The sequence below is a fragment of the Clarias gariepinus genome, chromosome 3, assembly GCF_024256425.1.
Source record: "Clarias gariepinus isolate MV-2021 ecotype Netherlands chromosome 3, CGAR_prim_01v2, whole genome shotgun sequence".
Lineage (NCBI taxonomy): Eukaryota > Metazoa > Chordata > Actinopteri > Siluriformes > Clariidae > Clarias > Clarias gariepinus.
The window spans coordinates 8,574,154-8,588,817 of NC_071102.1; the positions used below are offsets into that span (position 1 = coordinate 8,574,154).

General features: G+C 37.9%; 1 protein-coding gene across 1 annotated transcript in view; it reads right to left on the minus strand.

The window, feature by feature from the left end:
* The window catches only part of smad3a (SMAD family member 3a), a 39,822-nt gene extending 25,539 nt beyond the window's left edge, over nt 1-14,283 (minus strand). Inside the window, exon 1 of the mRNA XM_053492150.1 lies at nt 13,569-14,283. Within this exon, the coding sequence (XP_053348125.1) occupies nt 13,569-13,771 (203 nt within the window). The 5' untranslated portion in view covers nt 13,772-14,283. The remainder of the gene's footprint in view (nt 1-13,568) is intronic.
* Between the last annotated feature and the right edge of the window lie 381 nt (nt 14,284-14,664).

The window sequence follows — 14,664 nt, forward strand, 5'->3', positions numbered from 1 at the left end:
ACAAACTCCATGCACACAGACCCAAAGCAGGAACTGAACCTGAAACCTGGAGGTGCAAGGCGACAGTGCTAACCACTAGGCCACAGGGCTGTCGTCGTACGATTATGATGCAAATGTGATGCACACAAGTAGACCGAGGAGGACATAAAGGGATCAGCCTGCTCCCAACACACACATGACCCTTGACCTTGAAGCCCAAAAAACTCTCTTCACAGTGCTTGCCACAGCACCTCCCCCCCAAACCATCATGAAATGATACCATCAAGGCTACGGTCAAAGACGGCACAGCTTCCAAATTCAGCATATGGTAAAATAATAGACATTTTTACTTCAGCCCAAACTCACATCAATTCCCAAATCTCCCCCTCCCCATCACATGGGCTCTCCACAACAACTGCATACTAGCTCCCCAGCTTAAACGCAAAACCCTCAGATCTAGTTTACAATCAGTCTTTTCTTGCATCCTGAATACCAGGATTGTATCTGATTATATCCATGTAAAACTGCGGGTGCAAATGTATCCAAGTGTGATTTACAATAAACAAACTTATTCTACAACTTATTTTTGGAGGCCAAATTTCTAGCTCTCATTGAAGGGTGTGGTAATTATCAGCAAACATGGCCTTTACTTACTCTCATTTTGACAAAGTAAACAACATTTCTGGCTATAAAAAGCTAATAAAAAGCTTATGAGTGATTTGTAAAGCTTAATTTTCTCTTGGCTGCACTCACTACACTGAGCAATGAACCAGCGACAATCATGGTTACTGAGGAAGTTACTCTCAATATACCATTCCATTCAGATTTCAATCCAGCTAACCAGATGCAAGTGGCATTGCATAAAAAATAATATTTACCATATATACTAACAAGAGTTTATAAATAAAAAAATGGTAACTACGCTAGCCCAGGCCCATTCACAAGCATTCCCATTGAGAAATATGCGACCCCTAATGGCTTGACAAGTTGAACTGGTCTCAAAATAGATGTGCCAGGTTACTTAGGAACGGGGCGGTGGTGGCGCAGTGTGTTAATGCTCTAAAATACCAATTAGAAGGTCAATGGATCAATCTCCGCCAAGTTGCTGCTGTTTGGCCCTTGAGCAAGGCCCTTAACCCTGTCTGCTCCAGGGGCGCCATATAATAACTGACCCTGCGTTCTGACGCGTTCTGACGCTTACTAACAAAGCTGGAATTTGCAAAGAATAAAGAATTCCTGTGCAGTAATGTATATGTGACAAATAAAGGCTGAACTTAACAGGCAGGCAGATGTTTCTGTGAAAATATAGGAACGATATCAGACCACTTACTGAGGTGTTCACTGTCCAATTGAAGAAACATAACCAACAAACAAAACCAAAATGTATAAAGACCCTCCTCTGTCCTTTGCTTTATTTTTTCCTTTCTGCTAAACCCATAAAGACCATCTTTGTATAAGAAATGATGTGGAGGAACGAGCTGGATTCTGCATCACAGGTAATATTACTGGCAATAGTTACTCAGTCCAAATCTCAGTGGGTGTGTGAAGCATGTATGAGTTGAATACACAAAAAAACAGATATCAGTCTAGAAATCATGAGCTCAACTGAAAATTTGTCCGAATTATGCTATGTGGCTTGGCACAGGCCCAGGTTAGCTAAATCGTCTAGCTGTCAGCACTACAAAGAAAACATGACATTATGACAATTAAGGAAAAAGCTGATTCTTTTTCCACAAAGTGCTGATACCTGACCTGGAACGATTCTGTGTGTTTCCATAGAAAATGACGGTTCTCGGTTAGCAAAACTGGTTTGATTCCAGCAACAAAATACTTATGGTCTGGAATAACGAAGCATAGGAAACAGGAGACTCTTTATATCATCCTAACGACAAAGATTAATTCATGAATGCCATTAAAACAAGAGATTACATGTATTTCATTAATGAAAGTCTTAAAAAAATGAGCTGTTAGAATTTTTATTATGAGCTTTATTGTGGCTTCCTCAGAGTAAACTATGACATATTAATGTTCCCACACATTCTCAAACAATAGATTTTGACTTATACTAGGGCAAAAAAAAAAAAAAACAGTGGTACTGTATAATATAAAAAAAAAATCAAAATGCAGGCTAACCAGTGACGTTAGCAAGTGCACACTACAGTAGCCTGGCCATTACATTATCCAGACATCTGAACAGGCTTATCATAATAAATAACTATCGTTAAATAACATTGACATTGTCAATCCACTAAATCAATATTAATTTATCTTATCTTTTCCAGGTTCGGCAGAAAGTTTTTGAATGGCAATGTTTCAGCAACTTTCAGTAGTCAAAAAAGGCACCTTATCGGGTAGGAAAAATTGTTCCATCCCAAACACAAAAAACATTTCTTCCAATTAAGGCCACAGGTGTGTAATGTTATATTTGTTGTCACCATGAAGTTCATCGAGTTCATCACAGTCGTCGGGGTGGTCATCATCGGTTACCGGAATTGTAAAGTTAACAGTAGACAGTCAATGCAGACCTCATGGGGCATTCGAACAAGTCTTAAACTCAGGAATCTGTTCTTAAAAACCTCAAGGTGCCTGTTTTAATTTAGCTAGTCCTAGATTCCGCACTGGTGGTTGGCAAAAAACAGGCATCAAGTCATCAACTCGAACTGGTTAAGTAACAAATAACAAAGATGTTTAGGGGAAATATTAATAACAAACCGAAGTGCACATACAGTATGTGAAAATCCTGCTTAAGTACAGTGTATAGTAAGTATAGTATTTCTACCTACTCATGTGCTATGCTAGCATGTAGCAGTTTGCTTACTTTTGCTAATCTGATGTAGGCGCTAATACATGCAACTTAAATGCATTTCGAACAAACGTTGTTACGTTGCTGTCGAAAAATGTACAGCAGTACAAGATTTTTTTTGTGTGCACTGGATCAAAAAAGAAAATCACGAAACGAGACACTCCAAGCCCCAAAAGTGACAACTGTAATGCTTGCTACATGCCCACAAGCCATGAACTACATCGCTCCGTAATGTTAAAATACAACTGCGAAGAAACCCTTATTCATTATCTGAGCCTTTAAATCATTTAGCAGTTTACACATTTCACATTAACGTATAAAAAATAGACAAACTGTGTCATGTTGTCTACTTTTTATCCCACACTGCTGTGACAACATGTGGAAATAACACTACTTAGAGCAAATAGCTGTTATATCCGCTGGAAAAAGACAGGACAAATGGCTCCAGAGATTACCTGGATTAGTCTGTGTACACTTGCTACAGACTTTAAAGGAAGTCTCCCATAAAGTGCAGACACACTTCAAAAACTAACCCCCCTCCCATGACGAACACACAACCACACAGACACACACACACACACACTCCAGAGCCTTAAAGAAGTGCTATTTTGGCACGTCTGTTTGGGAGCGGCTGTAGTAGTGTAGTAGTGTGTGTGTGTGTGCACTAGCCTTGATGACAGAGCAGCACAAAGCCAGCTTGTTGTCTGAGCTACAGAGTGTGTTTTATCCCAGCAGATAGGAAGGCGGCAAGTAGCTTTTTAAACCTTCAACCCCGGCAGCAACCGCAAACCAAGCGGCAGCCCACACCCTCCCCAGGGTACGCACGGCATTCCAGAGGGATGACTAACCCCGCCTCACACAGGGCCTGAACACCCATACACAAACACCAGGGTTTTTATGCAGTCAACCACACAAATATACACACAAAAAAAACAGAGATCCTAGGGCTGCCAGAATAAGTGCCTCTGTTCAAATACTATTTACACGCTAGAATATTCGTCAAATGCAACAAAAAAAAAATTAAATATCGAATATGATCAATTTAGCCAGCTATACAGTAGAAACACTTTATACAAACTCCTAATTAAATACAAGTTAAAATACCGAAATATATCTTTTTTAACTGATATTACATTTAGCCATTTTTGGCTGAAAATGTTCTCCCGATGATACACCCTATGAGCTTATAGATTGATTAGAAAGTTAATTATTCCTGAATGAAGCATTAATAGATCATACAATTGAATACATTTACACATATAAAATGTTAAGGGGCAGTGGTGGCTCGTGTGGTTGAGGCTCTGGGTTGCTAATCGGAGGGTCAGTGGGTCGAGCCCGCTGCTGCCGGGTCACCCATGTTGGGTTTTGGGCAAGACCCTTAAACCTATGTCCCATGCATAACCAACCCAGCCGCAACCAAGCCTGGTTAGAAAACGGAAGGGACTGTGACAAGAAGGGCATCCAGTGTAAACCCTGTGCCAGATCTTTTGGTTCTCTAGTAGAATGTAAAATCTTACCAATAAAAAAATGAAAACATTATTTCTTTAGAAATTAAAACACATTTTTTTCATTACATGATATACATTCGATGTACAGTGTAGACTTCCTGCTTATCATCTATCCTTTAACCTATAAGATTTGCATTTAAAATTCATTAAAATTTCCACTTATTACTAGAAAAAAAATATCCACAGAATATCCACACATACATGTCTGAACAGCACAGTCACACACACACACAAACAAAGCAGTAATTCAGTCTAACGCGCCCAGACGTAAGTATACACACGTCCAAAACGCCTACATGTTAATACTGTACGTGCGCATGGCAGTCAAACTGCGCAGCTAATCCTTACCCCAACCGCAGCCAGACCTGGCATCTGCACTCTACCTCGTCACTGTGGTCAAACAGACTGCTGTCAGTGGGCCCACAACACTCACACACCCACACACCCACAGACACTATACTGGAACCACACACGCTTCATTTTAGTAGTACTTGCGCAGTCAACGCAAACTTATTTAAATATTATAAGTATCATCATTATCGTTTTACAACATTTAATGAGGCCCAGAAGCCTGAGACCACAAGCGAAAATGCTTCTGTTTTGCATTCATTTTTAATTTACTAGAATCTAGAAAATATTTATATGATTCATATGAAATTCAAAGTTTTATTCCTTATTAATGACAGGACGCCAGCTGCTATGACTCCACAAGTTTGTGTAATACCAGATGATTCATAGTAGATCAAATAGATCAGAGTATTGTTTGAATTTGTGCTTCAGTAGGAAAATAAGACTCACTGGAAAATCTGATTTTTCTTCAATCTTTGTGTTAACATAGTCAATATCTCATATTTTTGCTTAACATGAAATGATAACTAGAGATGTCAATGATTAATCGTTGATGTATTAATAGCCATTAAGAATGTAACAGATCAAAAATGTACTAACTGTTAAGGCTCTTTCTGAATATAGTTCTAACCTTGACAAAATCACTTACTGTAGCTACAGTATCTTTACTACATGGCCTCCGTTCCTGCTGGCTAATTACTTGAAGAGTCAAGTCTCTGCGATTCCTTTCATAAACTCCAGATAGAATTGGTCTGATCTATTGAAGAGCTGGAGATTTTTTTTCCCCCTCAAAACTGTAATTTACTTTAAAAACTTAATTAACAGAATTTGCACATTTTACATAACAAATAGTCAAACACATAACTAATCATTAATCTATTAATCATTAATGATTAATGATAACCAGACATACAGTATGTAACCAGTTATAGTGGCACAATCCAGTGTTTCCCCATACAGATAAAAACAATGACCTCTAGATATATATTTATTTTTAAAATGGGTAGAATTTTATTTAATTGCACGAAGACCATTGATATTCTCAACCAGTACATGTCAGAAAGTGCTAAACGAATCAAAATGCTCTGTGTGCAATGAAATAAGATTTTAACCCATTTTAAATGATATAAATAGAACATAAATATGTGAATGTCAGTGTTTTTACTGTGAGGGCTGCCACAAATCAATCAGTGTATGAGAGACCGCTGGACTGTGCCACTATAACTGGTTATATAAATACAAGTAGTTATCTAAATACTGAATTAAACTAAGAAAACCCATTATTAATTAATGATTAGTAATGTGTTTGACTATTAGTTGAGAAAAATCCTAATGTAAATTATGTTCAATTCAATTTTAGTTTCGGAAAAAAAATTCTCCAGAATTTGATCTTTGATTTTTGATCCTGCTCTTCAGCTATTATTAACTGTAGTCATTGAATCATGAGCTGCTCATTCATGTTAAGTTTGTTTAATAATTGTTAATGCCTACACACAAGACATTTAAAAGAAATTAACCATCAATTATGCCAACAGAGCATAAAGAACATCCTTATTTTGGATTATACACTAAAAGAATACCTGCGTATTATGTACAATCTAAAAGGAACCTTTCGTGTCGTTTATTTAAAAAAAAAAAAAAAAAAAGTTAGTTTAGTTGATTTCCCTGCCATGTTGTTTGCACGAACGTTTGCACCAATTCATTTTGCTCTTACCTTATTCCGGTTAGGTCAATCCAGAACGTCTCAATTTGGGAATACACAATTGATTTAGCATCAGTCCATCACAGGACATCACACACACACACATGTTCACAACTAACCACGATTCAGAGTAAGAAAATCCAAATGCACATAAGGAGAACTGCTCAAAGACAGTAACTCAAGTTCAAGATAGAACCCTGGACTTTTGATCTGTGAGATGGAAACTCTACATGCTTAGCCATTATTCTACAGGAGAGCCATTTTTTTTTAGATATTGATTGCTGCATCCATGCAACCATCCATGCATCACTTATGGGAAAACATTAACTGTACAGTACATTGACGATTATTATTATTTTTTTTTTCAGAAAAAAAAGTACTGCTATTCATTAAAAAAAAAAACTCAATGTCTGTTAAAAAACAAACCACTTTACATGCTCAGATCCCTAACTCTATGAAAGGTCACTCATTATATCATGACATGCAAAAGTGAAAAGAGTGATTTTAGTGAAGGCTAATTACCAAAACATGACATTCATATCTGACTCACAATCTTTCTATAAAACTTTGATCATTCAGTAACAAATAAGAAATGCACAAGTCACGAATCACAAAGCAACCAAACATCAGTCAGCGCTCTATAGTATGTGGTTTTCACTTTTTTTTAAAAATATACGATTTACCCAGACTACAGGGTCAGGCTGATTTTACTGTCTGTCGCCAACAAACAACAACTCTGAGTCATCTTTCATCTCCAGCAGACGACCTTCGCTTTGAAAATGTGGCCCTCCCACACAAAACAGCCGGCAGATCAATTAAAACCCAGAGAAATCAGATCTATTTAATCTGTATCAAAAGCAGCTCAGGTTCCAGGAAGGCGAACCCGATGCCAGACGTCTCATCGGGGAGCAGACGGATTCAGCCTCAAGGAGAAATAAATGCTATGGTCACGACACCAGACATCGCTCGCCTGGGTTCACTGATAAACGCTGCTGTTTGCACAGTCGCCTCGACAAGCCGCAGAATGAGCTCGTGGGCTCTTTCGCAGTTTCTAAAGACTTTGAACTTTTGCACTAGCCTACACTGAGAATGAGGTTTAAGACACAGCAAGCTTCCGAAAGCAGATACAGCTACAAGCACACTGCAGATATCCTCTGCTGCTGGGTCAAAGAGGATGTGAAACTGATGGAGGGCACAAACATGTGCAGATGCTCACGTTTTTAGAATGAGCGAAGGTTTAGATTAGCTTTGACTGGTTCATAAAGTTAGGGACCAAGTTTCCTGTCATGTTAAGTAAGCGGGATAGTCTAATCATTTCTGTTGCCAAAGAAACTAAAGGAAAACAGCAATGTTAAGCGTAGAACATAAAAAGGACATTCATGTCTTTTTGCACAATGTAGCGATTTATTACCCCTCTATGTATGTATGCATGTATGTATAGATGTATGTATGTATGTATGTATGTATGTATGTATGTATGTATGTATGTATGTATACTACCAGACAAAAGTTTGGACAGAGCTTCTAATTCAGTGGTCTTTTCTGACTTTTATGTCTTTCTACACTCCAAAACAATGCTGAAGACATCCAAATTATGCCATTATCTTCTTTAAACAGGTGATATTGAGATGTGTCTGCTACTTGTTATGTTTTTGCTCTCCTGAGAAGGTCTTCATGACAGCCAGTTTCTTCATGGTGCTTGAGGCATTTTGCAAATGCACTATTCTAGAAGAGCTGATCTTCTTGTTGTTACTTATTTACATACTTCCATATGTTAACATTTCATAGTTTTGAAATCTCTTGAATGTAAAAAAAAAAAAAAAAACAGAAGGTGTGTCCATATTTTTGACTCATACTGTACAGTATATCCGTACTTATTGTTATTTTAGTGTTTTGTAATCTGTTTTTTAAAGCTTCTAACATTGATGAGAATTTTAAGATGTGTCCCTGCGGGAATGTTTGCTCAAATTTCACTTACAATTGAAATCTAAAGGACATTAATCAATTCCTTAAAGAAAGAAAAGTGATCTACTGTACAGCTGTGTAATTTGTCATTCTCAAATGGTAAAACTGCCTCAGTTTTTTACCGGAGCAAATGCTCAATCCAAAATTTTTTGAGGAATATTCATGTAACCAGAAACGCTTTTCAATAGACTGTTGGAAACTTGGATAAGCCTTCATATCTGTCTCATCATAAAACCATTTCATTTCCAGATTGCGTATTTAAGCTTTTATTGACCAAATGTAACAACTGTCCTCTCAAGTGATTCCTTAGTGTTTTACTGATTCCCAATGTGCTACATTATTGTACTGCAGATAAAGAAAAAAAAATCCTTTTCCATCCTGAAACTGTGATTTTTGTACAGTTACAATTAAGAATGATGTCTGAAATGTTCTCTGTATACAAAAAAAAAACGTACAGACAGAGTTTTAACAGAGATGTATTACGTAAAATATAAAATAGAAGAGGTGTATTTGAATGGGCAGAAGATAGAGAGATAAAAGAAATAGTTTCTTTTCTACTGAGATGGTCCACATCATACAGTAAGTTGAATATAAACCTGAAACATAAACTGCTAGTTCAGAATATAAAATGTTCTATAGAATCAGTTGCCCCATTGATTGATTTGTTGGTATTTGGTGTATATTTTTAGTATAGCACAAACCATAAAATCACACTATTTCTAGCACTTAGATACACAAATTTAACTATATGTTTGTTTTTTCACTATATAGGAATTAAGATTAAGACTATTGCTCCAAATTATTTTAAGGATATTAGAATGCAGATACAGATCTACAGACATTTAGATATTACTGTTACCATTACATATGGTATTGTTCTACATTACTCTACAGACCTTACAAGCATTCTGTTCTACATTTCTCTATAGACATTAAGACGTACATTGTTGTTCTACATTACTCTATTGACATTGAGACAATACTGTTCCAGGTTACTCTATAGACATTAAGTCATTGCTGTTCTATATTTCTCTATAAACATTAAGACATATGCTATTGTTCTACAATACTCTTTAAACGTTAAGACATTAGTGATTAGCAGTTATGATTGATGTCTTACATTACTCAACAGACATTAAGACATAACTGTTCGGCATTAATCTATAGACATTAAGCTGTACTGTTCTATCTTACTCTATAGACACTATAAAGTACCCAGTTGTTCTACATTACTCTACAGACATTAAGACCTTACCATAAAGACATTAAGATTTACTTTATCATTCTGCATTACTTTAGAGATATTAATACTTTACTCTTTTTGGTCTCCATTCCCTTCAGTACTTTATAAGACCTCACCTTACCATCTTTCTGCTTATCTCCAGACTCTGATATCAAACATCCTCTCTGCATGTCGTTCTGAGTGGGCTTTCAGAGATTTTGAGCAGCATGTACAGACAAGACAGTGCTCTGTAGTACAGAAGTGTACTGCAGTCTCGCTCCCTCTGTAAGTTATTGTGTGTGAGGCGAGACGAGGCAGAGACGTGCGAGGAATCCAGCGAGTCGAACTCAAGTGGTTAGGACAGAAGTCATGGCCAGGAATAGAGGACAGGACTGTACACTAGTGTTAATTCAAAGTACTCAAACAACCAGGAAAACAAAAAAAACAGACATCCAGCCGTCTGCAGAAAAAAAAAAAAATCTGAAAAGTAAAAAACATATAAAAATCAATCATAACCGCTAATCACTTACTACTGATTTCTAAATGAACTGTAGATATAAAATGGCACAGCCTTGTTTTCATTTTAAAAATGATTTATTACATAATAAGACTATCCTGTTTCCTCTGAACCACGAGACACCAGCCGACCGTATCTTTCCGAACTGCTCACACACTGATGAGGGCGGCGTAACACACTCGAAGGACAGCGCTATCCACTCTTTCCGCTTGCGTGAGCTCACAGACACCCCTGATTAGCTGTAGAGCTGTGATTTAATGTGGGAGCGCGAAGTACCTCTCATCCCTCCACTCTGAGAGACCTCGGCCAATCAGCTCTCTCTAGGCCTCCGGCTGCGAGAGGTTACGGCATCATCCGGGAATCAAACTCGCGATCTCCGGATAACTTTACCACTGCGCCAATTAGAGCCCCCATAGATCGATAAATCTATCCATCCATCCATCCATCCATCTAGGAACCTCTGTAGACCAATTAGAGACTGTTGGTGACCACTGTATTAGATTGATTAATAAAGGACAATAAAACTATTTTCCTTAACTTTTATGAAGACTTTTGATCATTATTAACAATGATCTTATTAACAAACAACAACAATCATCATAAAGGTACCTACTACTGCTGCATGGTTATGACTAAACCAATAATTAGGATGTTAGCACTTATGTACTTATTTTCTTTATTTTTAGGGCGTTATCACATTAGGCACAATCTATTTGTACCGTGTCCCCTTGCTGGCCAGAATTCAGTGTTTTTTGTCCTATTTACACTCTCCAATACAGCATTCACCACCATGCAGCAGTAACAGGCAACTTTATTCCATTTAAATGATAAATGATGCTTTTATAATGCTTTATCTTTAAAAACAAAATTTGACTCCAAGACTAACCTTTTTTTTTTTTTTTGCATTGTCTGGCTTGTTTCAATTCAACTACATTGTTTTTCTTTTCTGATACTCCAACGGCTGATGTGTTTGCATGCTACAGTTTCTTGCTTCACCCAAAGACTACCAGAGGGTTAGACCACAAGCCACAGGCTCACTCCTGAGTGCCAGAGTCAAATCAGTGGCTCCGGGCTCTGCTTTCACTTCATTATCTTTTAAGAAACAACAACCACTCCGCATGCTAAAACCACCAGAGGACCTGTCCTCTAAAGAAACACACCTTCCACCAACACACACTTACAGTAGTTCAAAACACAACAGGCGGTGTCTCTTTAAAGAATAACTGTAAAAGTTTTACCAACTGCATAGGAAACTAAAACACTCCATGTATGTCTGGTGCATGTCAATGCTATAATCTAATCCATATGTATATATTGTATCTATAAGCATCAGAAACCTGTGCTGAATAACTGACTAGCTGGAGCAAACCAAGAAACATTCTAGCATTCCAGTTTAATCTTTATCATCTACGGTATGTGTCAAAATGCCATAGAAAGAAAGCATATATATGTATATATTTTCTATGCTAGAGACAGAAACTTGTTTGGGCAGCTTATGTTTTTTAATGTGTGTTTTTTATGAGTTTCTTTGTACAGAAAAACATGTAAGCAAGCTTGACATTAGCCAAGTAATAAAATGCTCCATTAAATCTTAGAATTGATTTAACATTCATGATGAATACTGCCTGGTACTTCCAGGTATTCCTGACTTTGGGTCCATAAAATTTTTAAATAATAAAAAAATCATCAGACAGGTACAAGTGGACTGATGGAAAAACTGAAGCAGTGAGATATTTGCATCACAGGATGTAAGAGGATGTCTGAGTGCACAGCGTGACCTAAAACAAAACGTTTTGATGTGTGGGTTGTTTTTTGTTCTCTCTTTATGTATTTAACAGAGGCCCTTGCTGGCTACTTGTCAATAGACAAATCTATTCACTTTCAACTTTTTTTTTAGAAGATAATTGATAGTAGTGGTACTTACTGATCGACAACTAACTGAAAAAAAAAACTCAAAGTTTTAGTTGTTAAGCAGCACGGCCTAATCATTACAAAACCCAGGCTGATGAATAAACTGGGTGAAACACTCTCACAGCTCCAGGGTCCATGGTTCGATCATGAGCTCCAATTACTGTCTCGCACGTTCTCCCTGTGTCCACAGGGGTTTCCTGTGAGTTCTCCTGTTTCCTTCCACCTTCCAAAAACATGCTGGTAAGTGAATTGGCCATTCACTCAAATCATTGTGTGTGTGTCTGTGTGTGTGTGTGTGTGTGTGTGTGTGTGTGTGTGTGTGTGTGTGCACGCGGCATCCCATTCAGTATGTGTTGCCTGCTTATGCCCTGGATCCACCACAACCCAGCCGACGATAAAGCCCTTACTCAAGAAGGCATGAAAGAAGGAATAAAACAATGAATGTGTGTTATGTCCCACAACATGCAGGTTTAAAGCCCTTTTACACCTAACACTTCCACACCCACAATCACACCGCACAGTAGCTGGAAAGCTCTGTAGATTAAAGGTTGGTGTTATATAACAGTATCAGGCAACAGACCAGGGCTAAAGCCTGCGGCAGTGTGCGCCATGCTCTCCAAACTCCAGCGCCTCATAAATCAGTGAAGAGAAAACAAACTTATATGATGGTAATCATTCAGCATACATTAGTAACACTGAATTCAGAGCAGAATTTGTTTATAAAAAATATAGAATGGAAAGACTGGTTGTGATAAATTAATAAACTGTAAGTTAAGCGTAAGTTCTTGAATCCAAGACACTCTCAAACAAACAAACAAACAAACAAACAAACAAACAGGGGTGAGGGGGGGGATTACCTTTCTTGACACTTGTACACCTTTTGTACATTTTGTGTGCATTTATGTTGAACTACAGTATATATTGTATATTTATCCGTTTTTAATTATTTTAAAAACAAAGCTCTGTATGTATATATATATATATATATATATATACGCGTGTGTAAAGGCGGCAAAGTCAGGAGACAAGAGAAGCAAAGGAACAGTCATTTTTTTTATAATTTGATTTATAAGGTTAAGAGGCACAGTGGATCAGTGCTTAGCTGAGGTTCGAGGTTCGATGTGGAGGTTTGAATCTCTCCTCTGGTCTGTGTGTGTGTGTGTGTGTGTGTGTGTGTAGTTTGCATGTTGTTCCCATGCTTTGGAGTTTCCTCATAGTCCGAAAACATGGGTTACCAATAATGTATGATTGTTTGTGTGTGTGTGTGTGTGTGTGTGTGTGTGTGTGTGTGTGTGTGTCAGTGTCTAAGTGTGTGTTTTCCTGCGCCCTGCAACAAACAAACAAGGTGCCCTAAACTCCCTGGGATAGAATACGGTATAAAAAATTTATAAATGAATGAATGAATATACACTATAAAACAGTAGTGTGACATGGAGAGGTGACAGAGGATTAGATAAGATGCTTTTGGTCACTCAAGGTAACCAGAGAAGCTTTGACATTACTGTCAAAATCGCACACACTGGGACAGTGAGACCTGTCAACCTGTTGTTGCATGAAAAGAGATTAAACTATGTTAATATATAAACATAAGGACTTTCGAGGGTTGTTCTCACCTCGGGATGGTGATGCACTTGGTGTTTCCGTTCTGGCTGGTGATGGCTTTCTCCAACTCGTCCAGCTGTCCCGTCTTCTTCAGCTTCTTCACCAGGCTTTTCACTGCCTTCTCGCACCATTTCTCCTCCTGGCTGTTCTGCTCTCCCTTTTTCCAGCCCAGAAGTCTTTTCACGATAGGAGGAGTGAAAGGTAAAATAGACATTGTCAACTTAAACAAAAAGAACAAAACAAATAAACAAAACAAAGAAAAAACCCTCTCTCCCTCTGTCTCTGTCTCTTTGATTACAACCCGGAGATAACAGGACGGAAGAGGACGGCAGATGAGAAAATCATGAGCTGAAAGCTTGCGGATAATTCAGCAAAAACAGCCGCGGCTGCGTGTCCGCGATCTCCGTGTGCGCGCTGGAGCAGCAGCAGCAGCAGTGTTCTATTGGAGCTCTGTATTCCTCCGCGCAGAAGAAGTACAATCCCTCTGTCCTGTCTTTAATTATATATATTTTTTTAAAGCCAGAAAGAGAAGCAAAACCTTGTATGTGGTCTACGATCTTGTTTTACTTTCAGAGGTTTTTGGTGTGTTTAATTTTTTTTAAACACCCCAACCCTATCATGCGAAGTCTTTCCTTTCAAAGTTTGCACAAGTTTGAAGTCTTCCGCTACAAGTGCAGTAATGCGGCTCCCTGACGTCTGCCTCGAGTCTGCTGCTAATGCAAATACCCCGCTGTTAGCCACAAAACTCACCCCCCGACTCAGACTAGAGCAGCCCTTCAACTAGTCATCACGAGGAAGTTCCCTGAATGTGAGAACACGTTTTTTTTCTTTCTTTCTTTCTAGATTCTAGAACGCGCCTTTGATGCGCGGTTTGTTTACACAAACTATCAACAAAGTATCAATATTTGATACAAAGTATCACAATCAAAGAGGTATTAGGAGCATTTTCAACTGACAGCTTTATGAGCGCTTCATATGTAATGTTTTCATCTTTCTCGAATTCAGAAACTAACATGCTGTCAGAATTATGAAAAAAAAAAAAAAAAATATATATATATATATATATATATATATATATATATATATATCATTTTGGGAAAGAAGTGC